This window comes from Halyomorpha halys, unplaced genomic scaffold (assembly GCF_000696795.3).
Source record: "Halyomorpha halys isolate HHAL.00 unplaced genomic scaffold, Hhal_1.1 Scaffold2479.1, whole genome shotgun sequence".
NCBI lineage: Eukaryota > Metazoa > Arthropoda > Insecta > Hemiptera > Pentatomidae > Halyomorpha > Halyomorpha halys.
Window position 1 is genome coordinate 8,307 of NW_027108430.1, and position 25,453 is coordinate 33,759.

General features: G+C 31.3%; 1 protein-coding gene across 1 annotated transcript in view; it reads left to right on the forward strand.

The window, feature by feature from the left end:
• The first annotated feature begins 967 nt into the window (after positions 1 to 967).
• LOC106691545 (sarcospan) overlaps positions 968 to 25,453 on the forward strand; it is a 30,123-nt gene continuing 5,637 nt past the window's right edge. Inside the window, exon 1 of the mRNA XM_014437344.2 lies at positions 968 to 1,019. Within this exon, the coding sequence (XP_014292830.1) occupies positions 992 to 1,019 (28 nt within the window). The 5' untranslated portion in view covers positions 968 to 991. The remainder of the gene's footprint in view (positions 1,020 to 25,453) is intronic.

The window sequence follows — 25,453 nt, forward strand, 5'->3', positions numbered from 1 at the left end:
CAAAATAATATACTTAGAGAAAACATAGCTGTTCAATAACAGGACATTAATTAGTAATTGTAATTAAACTAGGGGAGTGACTAAGATGAGAAAGAACAATGGGAAGGGGGGAAACAGAGAAATGGATTGAGGAGTAAACAAACAAATTCTAGAAAAATGTCACAGGAATAAGACCCTTGCTCTTTTTAATTGATTCTGAGAAATTCTCGATGTAATTCTGAGTGAAAATTTATTATTGCCACTGCCTTTAATTTGTGTTCAAAGATGAAGATATAGAATTTTTACGCACTATTTATGATAAATAATAAATTTCACCTTTATGTTTCTTGCATTCTCTTGAATTTTACGTAGTTGGTGTGAAAATGTATTTATAATTGAACAAATAATTTAAGTAAATACGTGATTATGACAAAATACCTAAAAATATGTTATAAATAACAAATATTTCAGAAAATACGTGATTTACAACAAAATATTTAAAAATATGTGAAATAAAAATGGCTTCTTTTGGCCAGAAATGTCTTGAAACATCTTTAATTAGTAAGGAATCGAAGAGATCATGGTCACGTAAAAATATGTGAAAACATAGAAATCCTATCCCTAGTTATTACAATTAGTATTTGCTTGAAAAAAATTATTTTTAATAAGTATGCTTGGCAGACTCATGTTTGTTTACTACTAACTATACATCGTTTTGATTAATGTAATATAAAATTGGGGTAAAATAACTGACTTTTATGTGACTTTACTGCTTGTAACTACAGAAAAGTAGAGGTCATTCAAAACTCTTTAAATTCACGGCTTGCCAAAGAAGACACCTTTTTCCATTTACACGAATGAGGCTAATTAAGCAAACAGGTAAGGGCGCACTGGAATGGATTTGCATAAGAGGCGAATTGCTAATGGATAGGAGGCTTTTTGTTATGTTAATGTTAGAGCTTGGCTCTGGTTCTCATAGTGGCGCTCCCATCCGCTCTCTGCATTGTCGCTAATGCGGTCGCCCGAGTGCCTCCTATCAGGTATTGTGTATTCAATATGTCATGTTTTCTATCGGCGAGCCAGTTTATTTATTGTGTTGTGCGCCATGATTTATTTTCTCAATTCTCTAATACCTAGTAAAGTTAGTAGTTTAGTGTCTGTTTATTTGGCCATAGCCATTCCAATAATAGTACAGTTTTCCTTTATTATGCTTTAAATTAGTTTTTTTTTATATATGAAACAATAGCAAATTGAAATGAATAAAAATAACTAGATATAAAAGAAAATGAACATATAAATCTTGTACGCGCGTCATCCAACTTTCACTTACCAGTTTACTTTGTGATAAAATTTAAAAATAATTGTTTTTTTATTCAGTACGGTGATAATTCCTCTTACATATTATGTTGGTAAGTGCATGTTTAAATTTGACTAACGTTATAACATCCATGGAAAAAAAATTAATCTTCTTCTTTAGTTAATTATGAATTTGTTTCATATTTTATATATATCTATTTCTCCTTACTTCTAACTATGAAAGATGGTTAAACTATTTCAAATAAATAAAATTAAAAGTACTTTTGAGGAAGTTTTTTTTTAATAATTTGCATTTAAGCCCTGTGAAATTACTTCAATGACCATTAATATCAAATATTAAGAGCAACTTAATTTTACGTTGATGTACTAGTGTTTAATCAAAATTGTTATTCATTTTGGAAAAAAAATTTAAAGAAGTTTAAAATCTTATAAATAAGGCTGTTAAAAATTTACTTAGGAAGAGACACACTTTTTTACTTTCACTTACTTCACAGATTTCGATATTTTTACCCGAATACCAAGTTCTAATATCCTTTTGTGTTTAAATAGCTGGTATTGTGATAACCATAGCTCTTATGAAATTATGTAAGTTAGAACTAATAAGGGAGAATAAAGTTCTATTTTAAATACAGGGTAATTAGGTTAGGGAGTTAATTTGATCTTGATATTGAGTCGTATTTTACTAACGTTTAATGATGCTGATTACGCGCAGTGTATGGAGACGGAAGAGGTGAATTAAAATGGAGGACTTACTATATGGCTTAAAGATTTTGTAAAGATGGTTGGTCTCTTTTTTTTCTCTCTTCTTTTCTTCCGTCACCTCTGTTTCTCCCTATTTGCCGGGGAACGGCTCTACTCACTCTTGGGCTACTCACTCAATGTAGAAAATAACTTTCCACAAAAAAAACTTGTGGCCATAAAAAAAAAGAAAGAAAAGCGTGTCGCAGAATATGATTTCCTCTTTCTTTTTTTTCTTAGCTCACGATCCGTTGCTAAGCAGTCAGTAGTCTCCAAGGGGCGCTAGATGGAGCTAATTTTTCACACTTTTTTGATGAACGAAACGCTTACCTTATGATTAAATTCGTTATGCCATTGTAAAATTAGATTTTATTTAATACTAGCTAGTTCTTATCCCATTGAAATAGTCCGACGGAGCTTAAATGGCCAAAGTTTTCATCTATAGTAACTCATTGCCAAATCTAACTTCCTCATAACTGAGATAAAACGAAAACAAAGAAAATTTCCATATCATTACATTTTTTTCTATTCAATTTTTGATAAATGTCATTTCGAATTGAAGTTGAGAAATGTTTAATAAGAGTTGATTAAAATAATGATGAATTTACTTTCAAATATTTGGTTAATTGGAAAAAATATTTGATTGTGCCTCAGTGAGCAACAACCATCTGGGCTGGAAGATAACATATAAATTTGTATATATATATATGATGTATTGTATTATATATTTGTATTCTGTAACCATATATAAAAATAAAGAGGTTTGAAAAAAAAAAAATATAGTAACTCATATTTTGATTATTTTTAATTTAATCATATATCATTGTTCGTAATAATACCTTAACAAAGGATATGCATAGAAAAGGAAAAAATTTAATATTCAACTAAACAAGGAAATGATGACAATAATCTGATTTTATATTTACTTACCGATATTTGAAATATTTTAGAGAGGGTGGCTCATTGGTAAGGTTCTGTGCTACAAACTCAAAGGACCCGGAATCGAATCCGGCTGCAGCAGATAATTATTTTCTGTTTTCTCTGAGGATTTGGGAGGCACATGGGTCCACCCAGGCCTCGTGAAGTTACCCTTAATTCGGCAAAATGTGAGTTGGTTCTGATTTGAAGGGTGGCCTAGTAACTGAGAATCATAAGGTTCTTAATATGGAGCCGAGTCTTTGAAGATGTTTCGTAATGCCCGGCCCGTTTTCTTCGCCCCTTCATCTTCTTGTTTCTTTCTGTTCGGCGAGGGAAGTAGGTCGTTCTTTCTTTCTGTAAAGGAGATACGTATCTTTATCTTTCTTTATCTCAGGAAATCCTTCTGTTGTCATAGAATCTGTTTTCTACTAATGGCATTTGATATTTAAATAATTATAGGATACTATAAAATTGGTAATTTTTAGTAAATAATGTTTTTTATTTTGTATTGCTTCATTGTATCGTTTTAATTATTTATGGTTTTATATCTGTTGTTTGATATAATCTCGAAAAAAAACTTGCATCAGAAAAATAAAAATCTAGAATGTATTAGAAGTGTTTTCAGTCTTACAAGACCGCTTTTTCTGTTTCTGTCAAGCAATACTGCCTTGTATCTTCATTATACTTTTTGAGATTAACCCGGTTGAAGATTCTTATCAGTCACAATATAACAATGTTAACTCAAAGCTAATATCTTCTATCTGTATAGTCGTAATCCCAAAACTCTGCACACACCATATTTGTCCAAATATTAGGTGACTACATTTTTTTTTTTTTTTTAATGTGATATTTACAGAAAGAATAACAAAAATTTAACTAGATTTTGATTTTTATCAAATTGCGTTACTTTAATTGAATTGATGTATTTATATAAAACATAACTTCTTTATATTTAATCAATATTACAATATATATTTTAATCAATTTGGTTTTTCATTGTTCTACGGGTTTCAACATGATCACTCTTATTTACTAAGGGGTAGAGACACAATATAAAAACTATCGATAAGTGACACATACATCTTCTCCGTAACTCTCCTTACAACAATTAAAAGTGGGATCCCAGGATGTGTAGTGCTACTGTGCGAGGTGCAGAGATGGGTGCCGAATTTCCGCAAATTATTTTTATTTACTGATAATGTAACCAACCACTCTTTAGAGACTTTATTGTGGGACGGCGACGCAGATAGCAAGTAGGTAGTTATAAGCAAGGGCGTGCCCAGGATCAGAACTGGGGGGGGGGGGCAAGCTATAGTCAATCAGGTTTTGACATTTCTTTATTAGTTATTACAATTAGTATTTGCTTGAAAAAAATATTTTTTATTTACATAATAATTTTTTTTTTCACTTTTGGGGGGCAGCTGCCCCTTCTGTTTATAAGATAAAGCGCCAACATTCATGCGCGGTCCGCCCTATTCCTAGTGAAATTCCGCAAATAAGACGAGTGACCATTTTTGACTAATTTTCCAGGAATTATATCTTACTTTATATATGTATATATAGTTGACCGTAAAAATTGATGTATAGGAAGATGGTCAGGGTTGCGGTCAATGGAGAAACAAAAATAGTTAACAACTATTTGTAACTATTGTAAACTATTTTTGTTTCTCCTTTGACCGCAACCCTGACCATCTTCCTATATATCTTACTTTATATTTGGGTAAATACAGTACTTTGGTTTTATGTATATTTTGGACACTGTTATGCCTCATCAAGTTGTCAATTTCTCACAATGTCATTCACCGTTTACCACATGATAAGTAGATTCAGTGTCTCTTTCAGAATATGCTACCTGCATATAACTTGATCCTTGGGACCCTTCAGATTATTTTATATTTAACTAGACAGATATCGTCTAGTTAAATATATTACTAATATTAAAAACGCACCAAAACAAAGAAGGTGCCCTGTGAATAGGACGAAAGGATAAAGACAAACGATTCATTTGACAATATGATCCTTCTGAGAAATCATTTAAAGTCTCTGTCCCTGCTGTCCCGTTTTTATACACTTAAACTCCTTCGAATGCTTTAGTATAGAAACAAAAAATAAAATTGACATAAGACCGTAATTTACATGTAGGCATGATCTATAATTTCCTGAGCGAGAACAATGAGAGAGCAAAGCCTCTGGAGCGATGATGAAGCCCTGACTGCAGGACTGTGACCACCCCCCACAACACGCCCTACTCTTACGTGATACAGTTATTATAGGCCCTGACGCTAAAGCTGACACTCACTTCTCCGTCCTTAAAAGGATTGCTGCAAGGCATGACGTTAAATCGGAAAATAAAAAAGAATTAAACATTGAAGTGGATTATTGTAGGCGTGACGGCAGGATCATATCTCCATGGATCTATATATTGTATATTCTTTCCTTGCATAAATCTTATGGTTATTTTATTTTAAAATATTTTTCGCCACGAGTCAAAAATAAGAAAGATTTAGAAATATTTAAGATGATTTACTACTTTGATAATTCTCTGTTTTAGAGATTACTGTTACTATATATTTACAGGGGATAACTACTACGCCCACAGAACAAGAATTTTATGTCTGGATACTAGATTTAACATTTTATTTCCCTCGACATAACAAATAAAAAAATAAAGTTTAACAGGATAAAGTTTGCTTCTGTTGGAACTATAACTATATTGCTGATTTTAAGGTGATATTTGCGCACTTATTGGAGAATAGTTCGTTGTTTCTTTTTCGGTAGTTCGTTTGTGCATAGGATAGGCCATATTTGGTACACAGCCATAGGGGGGCAAAACCCTACATAATAACGAATATATAATAGCATCGTTCCTCTCATTCAAGAATAAACTTTTTTTTCTAATCGTTTGTAATAATGATGCCAAAATACATTTAATGTCTTGTGTTTATAATGTACCATAACAAGGATATTTCAAACAGCCAATACAGAACAGTAGATACAAAACAAAACAGTAGAAAATTAAACGTTTTGTGAATTCTAACTTTAGGGTGTTGGAAAAATAGACTAAAATATTAGTGATTTGGGGATTGAGAAATTATTCTATTTTAATGTTTACTTTTATGTGCCTCCAAAGTCAAGAGTCACTTCAGGATGATCCTCTGACCATCGTAATGGACATTTGATAGTTTATTGTTTCTAATAATCAACCATTATAATAATAATAACGGACTGATGTCATTTCGTAATAATTTACTGTTTTTTTTTGTTTTTGTTTTTTTTTGTTGTTTTTTTTGGTATTGTGATTCCAAAACATTGCCTTGTTAATTATAGATTGATATAAAAAATAATAATTTTTAATAATAAACGATTGTTTAATAATTTTAAGAATTCTGTATGTAATATTATTGTACTTTTCATTCTCAGAAACATCGTTCAAATTATGTTTGTTTAAAATTTTATCTCCTATAAAAAAAAAATTAAATAAAAACACTGCATTTTTTTTTGTTCTTCATATTTTTGGATAAATGAAATTTAAATGTTGAAAAAAAATTATATAATAAACAAATTAATTTATATTAAATATAGTACCAGAAATATAACACTTCCCTCTTTTAATGACAGGGACATATTTATATAGCAGGATACTAGGGGAGTTCAAGTTTCTTGAGAATTCCAAAATGAAACTAAGTTTTAGCGAAGTGAATGAAGTTTCTTACGGTAGTGAAGTTGACGTCTTCCAGTTATCCAGCAAACTCAACTCCGGAATTTCCCGTGGAAACATTGAAGGATGCTCATAAAAAAAAAATCGAATTTTATATCTGTGATTTTTTCCGATTCGACAATTGTTAGGATTATGATGGAAATAATTTTTAAAGGTTTCTGAGGACATGCGCATACGGTATAGAGCAGATCAATGAAATCGTAAAGAATTAAATCGTTTGAAAATTAAATTTCCCGTAGGAATTTATGCCGCTGTCGTGGCAAACATTTGAGAATACTGTGAAATCTTCCAGTAACGGCCTGCCGAATTTACATAAATTATGATGATGGATTCTTACAGGAAATTGAATTCTCAATCATTCGTTCGATTAACCACACCTTTTACGCCTAATCGATTAAAAAATTGATAGCGGTTTTTGGCGTTTTACGCCTTCAGGACTTTTCGATTCGAGAAAGAAATAAACTCAAAATTGTTTTAAAATTGAAAAGTTTTTATGATTCTCATCGAAAATATTTCTTAATATAGCTGGGAGTGGTTACGAATTCGACTTAATAACCAAAATAAAATTATTTCACCACACCTAAAATCTAAGTTCTATGTTTTGAAGTTCTCAAAGCTCTCGGAAAAAAGGAGGTATTAATCGAGTCATGAACACTCCGTATATTTTTTTTATATTTCAACTCAATGCACTTATGTTTAAAAATACACAATTTTCTATTGCCTACACAACAAATCTTTTTTTTTTTTTAATAACTCATTTTGGTCATATTACTTTTGATTCAAAAGTAATATAAATACCATAGGTTTTGAATGAGAATACTTATCTGATGTTCCTGTGGACAGAACTTATGTGTCGGTTTAGTAATAGAAAGCTTGGACGTTTACCGATGTGTGATGAAGAACATGGGAAAGTATTTTTAAAGAATAATAAAAATAATTATTTGTCTGGCATTATTTCTTTATATAACCAAGGAAGCTTATTTAGTAAATTAAAAAATATATTGAACTTTTTGATTAAATTAGGTAAGTAAATAAAATATTTTAAAACGCAGGAAAAGGAAGTATTTTTATTTTATAATAAAATAATTAGGTTTTTTTTTAACCCATCTTAAATTTATTTATTACTTGTGCACCAATAAATCTATATAATTAAAAATATTATTTTAATTTTTTTTTTATCACGTAGAATATGATATAGAATTTAGTCATTTTTAGACTAACTTATCATATTGTCTGGAAGTTTCTATAAAAAACCTAATGTTTTCCGAATAGTAGTAAAATCAGTCATTAACAAATCAAATGATAATAATAATAATCACTTAAATGCCATTTTCACTCCAATAGTCTAAAAAGACAGCAACCTGAGATTTTATCTGCATCACTACAGTAAAGGAAGCTTCTTTTAATTTATTTTGAAAGGTTCAAAGAAGTTCTCAAATAGCATTACTGTGGAGGTGTTCATGATGTTTTGTTAAATGTTTTACCATGTTAATTATTATAAGTATAGGATTGTGAGCAGCCATATTTAAATTCATGTTAAATGGTAAATGAATAATAACTCCTAGCGGATTTTCTAAGTAACTTGTTTTATAACCTTTCCTTCCTAAACTTCATTGTATTGTTTACTTATTTTTTTATTAAAGTAATTTATTACTCCATGCCTTTTTTTTTTCCTTTTCTTAAGGCGGCCCAATACTCCCGTTGGAGTCCTACAGTGCCCCTGTTGTTATATTATAAAATAATGGAGATGAGGATCTAAATTGTTATTATTTATTTAATTTTAAAAATCTAATTTGGATTCTGCTATAAATTTGCACAACGCCTGAATAGTAGCTCTATTTAGATCTGCCAGCCCTCGGAGGAAAGCACTATTGTTTTGGATGAGGGGATACTTAATCCTGTATTTGTCATATCTGCTGCAATTTAGTATAATTTGTAATGGGCCTTCCATAGAGTTGCATGTCGAACATTTATCATTATTTTTAACTTTAATTAATGTCAAACCGCGATTTACATCATGACAATGTTACTTCATGCCTTAATTGAGTGAAAAGTGGAAGTTGTGTGAAATTTTGGCTACTGAGTGTCTTGTTGATCTTCAAACTTGTGAGGAAGAGAATCAAGCTATTATCATCCATTACTTTATTAGTCCTAAAAACATCCAAAACAATACTAATACAAAAAAAAACACAAACTACGAGCAAGTAACGTAACACAACAAACAAAATGAAGAACTCAGCTGGTGTTGCGAGACGTCATTTTCCATTAAGTAACAGCCTCTCAACCATGTTATATGTTCCACCGTTTTAGCACGGTCAAAGAAGGAAATATTTCTCCACTTAACATGAATTTTTCCTTTTAACACGCTTTAACATGTTAAGCTAAGCCCTTATGTAAATACAGCCATTCAACTAGAATTTTTTTTTCTTGTCGATTACTTGTTTATTCTAATCTGGGAAAATACAATAAACTAAAAGTACGTTGTAGACTGAAAATTAGTTAGTGTTAATTGGTTAAAATCCATCGTTAAATTAAGTTGTTATTTTTTTTAGTAAAAGTAGTAATTTTATCGGTATTTGTAGTTTAATAATTTTAATATGGATTTATCGTGAGAGAAAATTGAAGTGAAATGTACTGCTAAATCAAAACAGGATGAACAGGACTATATTTGTAGATGATCAGAGGACGAGGCAGTAAGCGTTCGAGCGTCCCCTAATCAGCATGTACCCGACGGACTGACTCCCTATGCAGGCCATTAGCATAATCGATGCAGGACATCACGTCTCTTGCTAATTCCAGCCGATACAACATGCCTCCGTCAAAACAGTACATTCCTCAATAATTGCGCCCGGAGAATAAATGGGAGGAAGGAAAAAAGAAATCAGGACAGATTGTAAGATAATCTTCGGTTGCCCGAGGTGGCGCTTCTTATTAAGTTATCCCACCTCCTTACCGCTCGTCAATCAGAGATGTAGACTTCTAATTCAGATGTAGTCGGCTACTTAAATCTGGACTAAACTACGATCTTCGGTTTGATGAGCTGAACCCTGTTCACGATATTAACACCTTGAAATTGTAAATTACCAACAGGTTGGGGCTACTGTTGATTGATGGCTAATTTCCTCCTCATTTGCGAGTTATGCTGATGGGGCCTTGATGACAGGTGTCGGTCTTTAAGCGACAATTATCCCATGATTTAGACTACTTAACAGAAGTCAATGAACTTGTAGTGGCGTAATTAAATAATTTAAAAAATCTGAAATTTTCAGTTTACATAAATTTAATTGGGAACTTGGGAAATTCAATCGACGCCTTTGAGAGGCCTGATATACTATTTTTGAATCTCCTTAAATTAATTCGAAAAAAAACAGAATATGGCTGGATTTAGACAAAAAAAACATAAGATATTATACTATGCTACGGTTTGAAAACCTAATATTTTTTCTCTAATTATGCTTTGAAAGTTGGAATGCAGGAACTATTTATAGTCAAGATCTGTCATATACGAGAAACTCAGTGATTTTTGTTTCCGTTTAAAGATCTCAGAAACTATGAATAATTGAATATAAAGATCACCAAAAGAATACATTTTATTTGAATTCAGGGCAATTTTTTTTTATGCAAAGAATTTGTTGAAAGAACAAGAGCATTTTGAAATTCCACTACCCGAATGTATCGTTGTATTGATTTTTTAATTGTTAATTGTATAACTCATCACCACAAAGTTTTACTCTACCATAATCTCTCTCCCTTCATCATAATAGTGACCACAGTTGTTTATATATTAACATATCTACGCCGCACAGTGGTAGAAAACTGTCGTTTTTGTCCGATCTTCTGTAATTCTCATAAATTCCTATCTTATTGAGGATGCTGAATTAAATAGAATAAATTTATTTAATTTTGTTCATATTTTTTAGGTGTAAAAATATAAATCTTAATTTTTCCATTGTTAACATCAGTTCAACCTCGAAATAAAATGTTATTCCGTTCCATAGTAGTTAATTTGATTATTGTTCTCACCTTATTTTGGTTACAACTTCCAAGCAGGCCCTAACGTCATACGTTTCTTTAATATGTACACTTTTGGGGGAAAATAGTCTTATCACAAAGGTCAATAAACCTCTATTTTTTTTTTGGTTTATCAAAAATGTTCAAAATGAATTTTTCCAGCTTTAACGCGGAAGTAGCCAAAGCATTTTAGAAAGAAATATTTCAAGAAACAAACCTGCTTTTGAAGAACTAGAGTTTGTATACTAACTTTCGTTGGTATTGACTTGGCCAAAATATTTTTTGTTGTGTAGTTTAAATCAAAATTGATTGATAAATAAAAATCTGTAACTCACTTTTTCCCAATGCCGACATAACGTAGGTAAGATTAGGTCTACAACTCACAAATATTGTTTGATGGGAGAACCAATTACGGTGCATTCGTTTATTGGTATTTGAGATGAGTAAAAAAACACATTCATCAACATTATTAGAAATAATTCATTTTGGAGGTTTTTTTCACACTTTTCATCACTGTAGAAGTTTCGCTTTTAAAAATGCCCCTTATAACCATAAGTAGTCCCTCCACCGGTTGACTCCTCCATCTTCTCTCATCAACACGTCAATCCTATCTATCAATGTAATAATCGCAAAAGTACAAGTCTGAAGGACTAACAAAGGATTTAGAGTGTCCCATGGATATATCCAGAAAAATTACCTTTTCACTAATTTGTGGAAACTTTCAGAAATAACCAGATTAGCAATTTAAATTGTATTTACTTTATACATCAGTCACTTAGTTGTGTCAGTAAATATAATAAATGATGGCTTCAGCAGCAACTTAATTATTACCAATGGCTTCCTTTGCCAAGTATTTTATTAATAATATTTTAATAAGTATTTTCGTAAAGTATCTTTCAACCGTTATAACAAAGTCCTGAAAAATAAAAATATGGAAATCACTATCCTGACCCTTTATTTTCGGATATGTTATCAAAGCCACTGGTCACTCCAGAATGATCCTCGAAAACCTGACTTAAGGCACCATCAGCCTTTTTTTTTTCAAAATTGTAGCTAATTTGAGGTTTATCACCAATTTGTGGAAACATGGGAAATAAGCAGGTTAGTAATTTAAATTTTATTTACTTTATACATCAGTCACTTAGTTGTGTCAGTGAATGTAAATAAACGATGGCTTCAGCAGCAACTTAATTATTACGAATGGCTTCCTTTGCCAAGTATTTTATTTAGTCAAGATAAATGCAGGAATAATAATGGGTTCTATTGAGTATGTTGAGTACTTGGAAATACCGTGGTACAAGTGGCGCCAGGACTCTTTTTCATGTATACAGTGTAGCCAGAAACTGGCAAATGCGTAGCTGTATTAAAAGATCCTAATTATCAAATCAAGATGAACTTGAATTTTAAGTTTTATGTTTTTAAATGAAGGCTCATTAATAATATCGTAATCATAATATATTTTTTCTCAAAGGTGTTTTTGTATCGTTATGCTATTTATACTTTTTTGATCACATATTGAACGATTGAATCATCATTTCTGAGATTACCTTTACGGCTGATGATAAAAAAGAAACGTTAATACCATCTAATATATTATTTGAAAATGGCGATCGATTTGGATATTCACTTAAGTATATCTAAGTCATTATTCAATACAGAACAAGAATATTTCGTAAAGTGTCTTTCAACCGTTATACCAAAGTCCTGAAAAATATGGAAATTGCTGTCCTGACCATTTATTTTCGGATATGTTACCAAAGTCAGAGGTCGCTCCAGAATGATCCTCGAAAACCTGACATAAGGTACCATCAGCCTTTTTTTTATTATTATTATTAAAATTGTAGCTAATTTGAAGTTTATAACGCCCATTTATGAAAATAGAGGGGAAAATGTGTAAAAAAAAAAAAAAAAAAAAAAAAAAAAAAAGTATCCTGTGAAGGCTTAAATTAAAAAAAATATACAGAAATACAAACCAATTAATTTTTGGCATACTGGAAGATTATTGATTGACCGTGTGTATAGATGAATGGAATATGGTCCGGGTGCAGTCAAAAAAAACTCAAATAGTAAATAATTATACTATTTTATTGAGCCAACGTTTCGCCCCACGTTGCAGGGCTTCGTCAGGGCTAAAAAAGATACAAACAATATAGTTACAATAAGGAAAAAAGAAAAAACATAAGTGTAAAATAACAGGGGTATAAAATGAAAAGTAAGATATAATTAGAAAAATTATAATATATTAAATCAGAATTGTTGAAATGAAATATTCGCGAGAGATACCGCCCATAAAAGCTAGTTTTAATTCACAGTATATTTTAATGTTACTATATTATAATAGGTTATAATCTTAATCCAGGTTGCACCTAGTTCAAGATCAATATACTGCGCATTGACCCTTGTTCAAACCCAGTGACTGTTTGACCATCAGCAATAGAACAGTTATGGTCGAACTGGTCGAAGCAAATATCTGACAGTTTACTGAGTTTGATGACTCGTCGGAAAAATTACCTGTACTACAGTATCCCATGTAATAAGAAAGCCTTTACTGCACATGCTTCTGACAGTTTTTGACATTCAAAAGTGGTCGTTGTAACAGACCTTATAGAGTTATGATAATCGTATTCGACTACTTTTCTAGAATGTTTTATTCCTGAACGATCTCCCTTAATGGATGCTAACGGACCACCAGGCAAGAGATTTCTCGCCGATGAGCGTACCAATCAAACTGCAATGTATCATTTTCCTTCCCTAATGAAGGCAGCTCCAGAAATTTTTTTTATCCCCACTAATATCCCTCTACTTTACCTCATTTCAAACAATCGTTTTTGAGAAAAGTTCTTTTAATTTATATAAGATGACATAATAATTTTTCATAAAAGACGGATGTTTAGCAATATGTTATAAGAATTGCATTTATTTTATATCTTAAATGATAAAAAAATAAATAGAATGAAATATTCATCCCATCACTGTTGATTATTGTTAATTCTTGGTTGCCCGTACTTACTATGAAACAAAACAACCTTCGACACCACTTTCGCATTGTACTGCGCTTTGTGAATTCATTTGCTTCTGTAACAGTTAGTTAAAAGAACAAAATATTAAGCAAGAGAATAATAATAGCATTTTATTGTAATAAAAAATATAATAATAAGAAATTTATGGACTTCAAAAGGCTCAGTAGAAAATAGATAGCTCGAACAATGAGCTGGAATGACCTCTGGATATTTTCTGTGAGGTCTATATTTGCAATACTAAATAGTATATAAAAGAATAGTTTTATACAATATCCCAATATTCCATACAATGTAGTATTATACAGTACCCCTTGTATTTAAAAGAAACTATCAGGATTGATGATAGCTTGGATAGGGAATATCTTCTTTTTTTATTAACAAGTCAGAAAGGATTGTCATTTGTTGCTAACTTAACCCCTTATAGATTGCTGATCGATTGGTTTCCCTAAAGATTTTTTTTCTGTCAGTTTTCATTTTCTTGATTTTTGTTATTATAACGAATCAGTATATATCTTTTTATATAAATTTCTACAGATAAATTTATATATTCAATTGTAAATAATAATAATAATAATAAAATATAATTGTAAAAGAAATTACGGTTATCTTTCCATATAAATGTTCTTGCATCTACACTCGTTTACGTTAACGATACTGTAGAAAGAATACACAATAAAAAAATCTCTAAATTTCTTAAAACATTGTATTTAAACTCTAAATAGCATATTCTAATTTTAAACATTTGAAAATAAAAAGAGGACATTATATCTTATAAAGAATTAAATACGTATATATTGAATTTATATTCATTTACATCTATATACAATATTTATAAGTATATAAAGTGAATATCACGTCATTAGTTTTTCGATTAAAAAATTTAATTGATTTGAAGAAAAATCTCAGTGAATTAAAATAAGAAAACAAATTATCATTACGTTTTCTCTTGAGATCATGGCTCAAGATTTAAATAAATTAAAGGATTTAAAAAATATGTAAAAAAGAAATAATCGGTTAACATGTTTAGTCTAAATAGATATATTATTGATTGTTCGGTAATTTCAGACAGTTCCGTAAATTATTTTAAATATAAATATCTAACTATTAACCTTAAAAGTGCTGTTGTTTGGTTCTTCGTTTTTTATACATTTTTCGCAGTCTTCTTTTGACAGTCTATGCATCACTTTGGCATTAAATAATTCCTACATCTATACAAATCTCTTGAAGGACGGATCCTTAAGTTTAAGAATGACGAATATTCCCAATTACAAAATGTTTGAGATAAGCCGTTAAAGAGACAGTGATTTATAGCCAGTCAATGTCACATCCCACTCCCTCTGTGGGAACCTAGGCCGCCTGTATAATGTTCTTTTTTTTTGTTATACGATCTCTCTTATTATATATATTCTGTTCCTTTATAATTTATGATGTATATTACTTGGTTTAATCAAACAAAATGATTTTCAAAGTCTTACGAATGGATATACATTAATAAATTCAAACCTAAATTGAATCCCAAGTCTTGTATATAGATTTGAATATAAAAAAAAGTCCGTATTAAATGGACTGTTGATGCTATTTTTCGAATAAGTTGACACCTCGAGCGATGGTCATCGATATGCCTCGGACAGAGATTGGAAATATAATCCTTTAATCGTACAACATAAAAACTAGCTTTGGATTCCGAACGTGTGAATCATCAGAGCCACTATGTCTAGAGACCGAAGAACACCCACACAGCTGTTTGGTCTCAAGCTTTGCGTACTATTTGATACTACTAGTCGAAATGAAATTAGAAACCTCATATTTCCTTTCGGCAGTTGTTAAACCTTTTTCGAGTATCAAGTAATGGTTCTGTTTGTCCGAAGTCTGAATTATGGTAGGAGTGATAAACAAACTGATATAAAGCAACTGCTAATATTACCTCATAAATCAGTTGACTTGCAGTTGTTCTGTGTATGTTGGTTAGCAATTATTAATTTTCTATTACACCATAGTGAGTTATTAAAATAAGTTGTTTCATATATGGATCGTTCTCCCAAAAGGGATAGTTTTGAGCCCGAATTATTAGCATTACAACATTACTCCAGTCAAGCTGAAAAATTGAGATTCTCTCTTAAATACTATTGAAATTCAATGATTATCCAAGTAATAAATATTTTATCTATAAAGAAAATTATAAAATAGAGACTGCAACAGTGTCATGTTACTCTCTTTTATTTCTCTGGGCAGAATTGAGCCCTGGAAAAGAAAAAGAAAGTTAAATATAAGAAGATGGCCAGGGTTGCGGTCAAGAAAAAAAGAACAAATAGTTTATAACTATCATAAACTATTTGTTAATATAAACAATTATTATTGTTGTTATTATAAACTTATTTGTTCTTTTTTTGACCGCAACCCTGACCATCTCCTTATATTTAAATTTTTTACGGTGAGCTATATATACATATATATATATATATATATATATATAAAAAGAAAGCTAGTTTAGACAAAACTTTTAATAAGCGTTATTATGTTCATAATATAAAAATATCTAGTAAAACATTTTTGTAAAAGTTGAAACCATTATTTTATTTTCTCATTACCAGTGACGCAGCTGGGAGAGAAGCGTTGGGATCTCTTGGAGCCCTGCCTTGTCTTTCACACGGCGGTGGCAAGGCTTGGTTCAGAGTTTTCCTGCAGAATGTAAACATTGTATATAAATGCGAATGTATTTTTATTTTATTCTTTCTTAAATTTTAGTTTTCCTTAACCATCCTAACCCATTAATTCTTAATCTTTCATCCTTAACAATCCCTAATAAACCTCCGAGGCGTCTGAAAAGAAGATGGCCACGGGACCTTCTAATTTAAATTAATGTTTGAAGTACCACCAATGGGTGGTTCCTTCCCAAAATTTTCAAGTGTACAACATACACATTTCAAGTGTAGAAACATACAACATATTTACTTATTGTATTATTTTGTACAGTTGTAAATTACATTAAATAAAAAAAAAAAAAAAATATTTTCTTTGTCTTATACATAAATTATTTTATTTTATTTACGTGACTAGTTTTATTATATTATACTTTTGATATGGGTCCATCTTTTTATTTATATATTTCTTTATTATTATTATTTAAAGTTACTTTTTTTTTTTTCAGTGAGTACTATTGTTATTGTTTACATGTTTTTTTCTTTATTATGTTTTTTTGTCTGAATTGTACGAATGAGTATCTGAACACTAATACTTAGTGCCCTTATTTTGTGGTAGATTGTAATTATTCTCTTCAATAAAATAAATTTAAAAAAAATAAGTAAATAATGCTATTATTCATCTTTTGTTGACCATCGTGCTCTCAATTTTAACATTTCAAATTAAGAATTTTCAGTATTCTTCAATCTTCGAATTTATTTAATATTTTGAACATTCTTTTTAACAATAAGGTGAGGACACTGTTTCAGATTGTTTAGGCATCCACGTCCCGACCCCTCCTGGTCGACTGAATCGAGAGATATTGGTGTTTCGGACAGCTCAGAGGGGGATTATTAAAAAAAAAAAAAAAACGTGAAAATGAGATGGTAAAAAAATATAGCATTGACTGTGAAAACTAGAAAAAACAATAAAAAAGAAACGATCATGAAGCCAAAGCTCTAAAGACTCACATTTTAATATTTTATTCCTTATTTTCTATTTAATTGTTCTATTTATTTAATTTCCTTTCTGATTCAGTAATAAGTCGATCAGGTTTCAATACACAAGTATTCTTACTTAAGCTAAAAGTACTGCTCTGTAATTTTTTTCTTTCTACAAATTCTTGAAGTTGGGAAGATCCTGTCTAAATTAAACACATTAATGAAATATTGACAGAATGGACTAATTGTTTTTATAGAAAAGAAGAATTTTACACTTAGATTCCGTTTTTTGAAATTGAAAATTATTATAGTTCCAAATTCAAGGTGTTAATAGCACAAGTGGGACGGACATAACTTCTATGTTTTCTATGAGCCTATAGTTAATTCTAGAAGGATTTGGCAACATAAAATCTCAAAACATTTTATGACAGCAGCTTCTCGACCCTCAATATATTCTTGGAAAAGATATACAGATGTATGTTATGTTGCTGAAGATTTCTAAAAGAATGCTTTAAACTTTCTAATCACTAAACGAATTGCATTAGTGTTCAAGATCATTGGGATCATCAAGTATGCAAAGAGGAATTAGGATTCGCGACCTAAATCTCTAAAAAGCTTTTTGTTAGATAATAAGAGTACGTGACTAGCCCTGAGGCTTGCATTAACAGGACCGGCTAATCTCCATGTGAAGGAACCGTATTCTATTAGCGGATTGTTGTAAAAAGCTCAGTTGCAGATTAGTATCACGTAAACCACTGTCCAGCGCCATTTTAAAATTCAATGAATATTACTTAGACTATAATATATGTAAATTACGGCTACAATGGCTCAGAAGAAATGACTGCGGAACAGATGTCGGCTTATCCCAAAAATATAAGAAATGGGTGTAGATAATAATCATATCATCTTAAGAATAACATATTCTGTTTTAACAAGATTAAAATATAATTCTAAAACCCTAACCTTCTTGCTTAAAAATTATAATTTATGGATTAATTCTAAAATTAAAAATGTTTTTAATTTCATCATTTTTATGAGTCACTGTACGTTTGTTTTCTAATTAATCTATCCTAAGATATGTTTAATTTGAAGTAATAATCTCTGATGATTGTAAACTAAGCCTTTAATATATAATATATAGAATAATATAAAATGTTGCGAGGCCGAAAAAGCAATCTTTAACTTTTGTATTTATTATAAAAATATTTTTCTTATAAGCCCCAAAGTCTCCTGGAAAAGAGAAAATCCTTATGAATCTTCTTTTCTGATACTTCAATCTAGATTTCGGTCATTCTCAAGCTATAACCTAAATATTCTATAAATTGTATCTTTCTGGTCCAGTCAGTAATCATCATTTGAAATTATTTCATTATTATTTATTCAGTCTTGAAAATGTTTCTAAACAGCCGAAACATGAAATGTGAACCAAAATAATTAATAAACTTATGTTTGCTGATTTATTAGTTAATAATTTAACTACAAAATCTCTATGACACCGATTAATGAAAATGAAACTATAAATGTATATTACTTACATTGACTATTCAAATTCATCAAATTAAATTCATTTTCCACCCCACTTTGCAGGACTAAATGAAAAAAAAGATACAAACTTGTGAAGTATGATTACACAATAAGAATATACACAAAAAGTTGCATAATAACTTATATAAAAAAGAAACGCAGTGAACTAAAGGAATATAACTATATAAGGCAATCCTTCCCTGCCAGACCCGCCCCGCGAAGACCTCCGGGAAGCGACGGTCCTATATCGCTTTTGAAATATTAGCTTGAAGAGAAAACAGGAGAGAGGAAACTTTAAGGTAGTTTAATCGAACACTAATAAAATAAAAAGCGCCTGAAATTGATAAACGGCGTGAATACAATAGAAAATTTACCACTGGAGTAACAGCTAAGGAAATAATAATTAATAGAAGAATTGTACAAATATAGAAGAAATAAATATTGAGAAAATAATAGAGGTGAAAAGATACTTAAATACAATTTTTTAGGTTTATTCTTTTTTTTTTTTTTTTTCCTTTGCCTAGACTCTTATTGGAGTACTATACTGCCTAACCATGGTTGGGGGTCAAAGTTATTCATTTTGTGGGACCGCCACTCAATGAAAAAATCAACGTCCCAGGCCGGATTCGAACCGGCACCGCCAATAGACATCAGCTAGACTGAGCTACGGGCGGCCCTATATAACATTCTTAACAATGTTCTTGTTATCATATAACCCTGATGAATCCCTACAAAGTGGAGCAAACATTGGTTACTAAAAAATACTTTTTTCTGCTAATGTGTATACCTTTCTTGACCGCCAACCGAACAATCTTCTTACGATTAATTACATAGCGTAAACAAATATTCTTCCCAAAAAATATATCATAAAATTATATATTTTTGTCTCTTCCCACTTCTGTTCTCGAGCATGTCAAGTGGACATATAGTAAAATAGATGAGATTAAAAATATATGAAAAATCTTAAAGTTTTCTGATAACTTTGCCATATTGAAGGAACGACTCATACCAAAGAATCCATAATGTAAAATTAATGATAAGTACTGAGCATTCAAAATCCTATTCCAATAGTTTCTAACCCTTGGAAAACATTTGGTCCAGTTTCGCTTTTCAATTTATTATATTTGTTTCTTAAATCTTAACCATTCATGTCTGCCAAGAGAAGGGAAGCATTAATGAAACGTCCAGTTGCACCGGTGATGAATTGAACTTGTTAAAATTCCCCCCACAGCGATTGTACTCCTGCAGGGGAGCGCGGTCTGAATGTGAAAGAGGACAGCTCTCGGATGGAGAGCAGAGGGAAGTGACGCCGACGTGGGCGTAGATCGGGCATGCAGCGCCCGTTACATCCTGGCCACTGACCTGCCCGCTTCAGGATCATGGGCCGTATTTTCGTTTAGGTGGTTACACCATCCAAGGATTGGGAATATCCTATCAAGAGGAGGTTTGCGAAGTCAGATGAAGTGGGGGTTCGTGTGTGTGCCATCCTCAGCGTCATGAATCTGAAAATTTCGAAATCACGGTCGGAATGGGGGCATAGCTCGTGACAAGGTGGCAAATACCACGGGACTCGTCCTAACAGGAAACCTCGAATTATCAGAAATGATATTTTCTTCGTTTAATAACAAAAATGATAATAGTTAGCAATAAAATTGTATATCAATATTATATGTAGTAGATAGTTTAATATCTGGCGATTGAACATGATGATGAGCAAATCACCTTTTTGTATTGACGTTATTCAAGAAACAGTTCGTCCTTACAACATACTGAATCCCTTCTCTTCATGAGTTGTAGTGGTACACACTTTAATTTTCAAAACTATGCATGACTAACGTTGTATTATATATATTTATAACACATTGCCACATATTCAAATTCTGATTATGAAGTTTAGAAGGTCTCATAACTTGTCTGATACGGATCTCCAAATTCATATTCCATTTAATAGGCATTCCAGTTTTCGCCACCCAAAAATTTACTTAACTTGTGCTATTTTACGTAGAATTACCAATAATCTGCACCGCTACAATATTGGAAACATATATGTTGGAACTGAAATGTAGAAATATTTATGTGAGGTTTCATTACGATATTAATAAAAAGATCATACTACTATATACATATTTTTAGAACTTTTACCAGCATTATATAAATGGAATTCATTCGGAGAAGTTTCTACAATTTTTTGGACAAGGACGGACCCAGAAAATGTTTCTAGAGGGGTCACAAGAAAAACCTCTTTACAAGGCTTTATAACTGATTTAACTTACTGATGTTTTGCAGCTAAGACCAATGAAGAAAATTCTACAGTTTTATGTGGAATCCAATTAGCGTTCGTCGAAATCTTTCAAGATAAAATCTTAAATTGAGAAAATTGTCCGAGGTCATGTGGAATTTTTTTAAAATTTATTTAATGTAATTTACAACTGTACAAAATAATGCAATAAGTAAAAATGTTGTATCTTTCATATACACTTGAAAATCTTTGTAAGGAACCACCCATCGGTGGTACTTCAAACATTAATTTAAATTAGAAGGTCCAGTGCCCATCTTCTTTTCAGACGCCTCGGAGGATTTTGTGGAATTTAAACCCGAACATTTCATATTTTAAAAATAGTTTGTCAGGACTGTGGTTTAGAACAACATGGAGGATGTAACATAAAATTATTCATAAATTCACTTTTCATTCTCTACAAGGGAAAGCGCGAGCCTCCTCTGAAGCTGGCAATGTTAAATCGGGAAAAAGTCTGACAATTTCGACCTGTTTCCAAACTGTATTAAGTTATTTTATTTTTTCTAATTCTTTTCACTAATTTATTTGAACTTTTCACTAACCTGGTGCGATTGTTGACACTTGAGAATAATAGCTTTTTCATATTATTTGTTTAAACTTTTGGAATTTGAGAATATCCATCCATTTTTATGAGCTGCTAAATAAATCATACGAAGTTACATTTCTATGTGAAATTACGTTTCAATATAACGTGGAGATCATACAGTTTGTTTTGTGGTTTGATTTATGTTACGTTTTTATTGGAACGAACAGAACTTGTTATACAAACTTAAAATTGTTTCAAAATATTCTTTCGTGGGAATTGTGTTTGTAATTAAATTTTAACAAAATTTTAAAAGAATTTGCTTTATAAACAAATAATTAATAATATTTGTTGAAATATTTTTGACTTGGGCAGGCGCAACCGCTTTACTATGCCGCATAACTAACTGCTGGTGACCTTTCGCATCGACAATATTATTGAAAAAGTAGTAGCGACTTGCTAACATCTTAACTTACTGGATAGACCAAGAGCCCAAGAGGAGAAAAAAAAAGCAGTTATTTCAACCCAATTTTTAATTAATTTAATGAAAACTATATAAAATAAAGATTTAATTGTTAACTTAATTAATTAACTGTTAATTTAATTGATGACTCTGCCAACCATATGATGTGACAGCTCGAACAATTGTGAAACTTGGGAACCTACTTTAAAATACGAAAATTAAGTAAATGGTAAAACGTTATTCAAAGAGGTTATTGTACTCAAACTTACCTGTAGATGTTATTTAAAGAGATAAGTTGTGGTTTAGGACGCTATTAGGGAGGTAAGGTAAGGATAAAACGTCCCCTGAACTCCTAGTAGAAGAGTCCGGTGGAACAAATTTGGTGCGGTGCGTATATCACACATCTTTCACTTACCACCCTATATACGACCCCAAAGATTTTCGAAGAAAAAAATCTTAAGACCAGTGAAGGCGAAAATTTGTATTTTCCTGCTGTAATAAAAATTTGTATTTATTGATTTATCGAGGTGAGAATAGCTAATGTAAATTTTGTTCCTGCCAAGAATAAAGTTAAACAAAACTTAACGAATTTGTAATGCAATCAGGAAAGTTCCGTCCGATCTATGTATGCAATTACTAATTTGAGTTACTTAGGTGTAACTAATCTGAATCAATTTTTCATACCATTCTAATGTAATTTTATATTTTTATGACAATAATCCCTATAACATTATAAATTTAAGTTATTATTATATTATGAACCGTCTTGGAAGCAGTAACAAAAGCAGATTTCCAGGAGCCAAGGTAGAAAAGAAAGGTCCAGGTTCCTAGACAGGTGTGTTTTACACCTGGCCTCCAGGTCAGAAGGTATCGTCGACAGCCCCATTTTCCTTTCCCCTCCGGAATTACAATCTTTTTAACTTTGTCGGAGTAAAAACACCGGAGTTGTATCTTATATTATCTATAAAATAAAATCAAGTTTTATTCAATAAAAAAATTAAACCTCCGACCATAAGGCATCTGAGCTGGCTCAATATATCTCTATGAATATAAATATCTTTACCATTGTACTTTCTTTATTTCCAAATCATGTGCTATCAGACATTAAAAAAAAAAATCTGAAGCCTGAGGTTCGTATAGTTTCCTCTTGTTGCATCTGTGCACTGATGCTCCTTGTGTCTTGTGCGTGTGAACGTAAAGAAACTATATTAATGTATTTTCAGAAGAGATTTTATTTATTTTCATCATACTTACTTTGAAATTCCCACTGATCACAACAAAGAAAGACGGAAGGATGAAAGGTTAGAGACTGGGAATGAAATTAAAAACAATAACACTGAACGTTTTCTATAACAAGCTTATTCTAGTAAGACTTTTTCGTAGTTATCGAAGCCATTGGCTAATACTATTCCAGAATATAAGTTGCTTGTGTATATTTCTTATTTTTTTTAAATTTTCAATTCGACTATTCATCAGTTAGTCAATGAATTGCTTTACCTCCAATTTTTTCATTTTAAAATATATATTAAATAAGGAAAACAAATAAATATTGGCATACTTATGTGTATGATATGAGAAATTTAGTTTAATTATTAAATTTTATGCATAAAAATCAAAATTTTCCCAAAATAATGAAAATGCAATTTTGTGCAGAAAAAAATCAAAACACGTGCAATATAAAAATACAAAAATTAGTGTTATTTGAATGTATTTTCCGTGATTCGAATTTCTGTTGAGGTTTGGCGGAATTTGAAGCTTAGTAACAAAAGATGCTACAGCACGAAAATCCGATATCTAGAGTTATAACCAATTTTTGAACTTTCATAACGCTTTAGATAGCTGAGTTCTAGGAAAAACCTTTGGGATTTTTTATAATACGGAGGTCTAGGAAGGAGAGGGAGTGATCATTTCACGTTCTACCGTGAACCGAAGGCGAGGGTGGTACAAGTTGAAAGAAGATAATACATTGGGAATTTGGTCAGGGTTGATAATGAGAAAGAGGTCATCGACGTATTTTTTAATAAAAATAATGTCTCCAGAGAATAACGGGATGACAGATTCTTGGAGATCATTAAGTTTAATATGGAATAGTTTTTCTACTATTATTAGAATAGTACCTTTATTGACCGCCACCCGGACTCTCTTTTGGCATTTTAATTCCCTAGTTTTGTAGCTTATAAAATAATTTTTATATTTTCCAAATTGCTGTAAATCAGGTGTAGACCTGATCTAAAAAACTCCAAGTCATAATTAAATCCTACTTTTCCTCTGTATAAAATATATCTCCTAAAGGTTAATATCATGATAAATAATAACGTGATATATTGTTATTGCAGATCTAATGGCACAGAAATTTTGTTTATATGGTCCTAAAGAAATTTGATTTTCGGAGGGTTGGTGAATAAAGTGGTGGTAGCTTGGTGCCTGGAACAAGTTGGGTTTGGTCGGTAAATTGCATGCTTATCCCATTCTGTCTCCATCCCGTTATCATAACCAGCCAAGCCATTACTGGTGGAGCTACTCCATGATATTGTGATCTACGGAAATTATTGAAAATATTTTCATGTTTTCCCTTACAGGACGAAAAAAAATAAATAATGACTTTATCAATTCATCCTCAGAGATGCTTAGAAGGCATATTATCTTGGAATGATGGGGGAAGGTGAAAGAAGGAAATCGGCATTTTCTCTTATCAATAACAAAACAGGAAACCCTCCACTCCCCCTCTATATAGCCTCCATCTCACTTTTTAAACAGACAATTATAGCTAGTAGGTTGGTCGATGTACGACATGTCCCAATCTCACAAGAGGAGATCATAACACTAAAAAAAAGACAATCTTTCCCCGCCGGAACCACCCCACTAAGACCCCCGGGGAGCGACGGTCCTATATCACTTTTGAAATATTATCTTAAAACGGGAAGAGGAAACTTTAAGATAGTTAAATCCAGCAATATTTATTTCAGGCGCTTATCAAGTATTGCTCGATTTAACTATCTTTTTTTTATAAATTTTCTTCCCCGTTTTAAGCTAATATTTCAAAAGTGATGATATAGGACCGTCGCTCCCTGGGGATCTTAGAGGGGCGGTTCCGGTTTGAGTATCTTCGGCCGCCAGAGGGGACTCAAATGCCTGTCATGATGACGCAGAAATAAATAAATTCCTCAATCATGATGATGGATTCTTACGAGACATTGAATCCTTAAACGATTTCGTTCTTTACGGTTTTATTTTTTCGATTTTCTCCCAAATCGTGAAGAACCTTAAAAAAAAAAATTGTTTGAGAGTTTTGGCGATTCCCTCCTTCAGGAGGACGTTTTGGATAG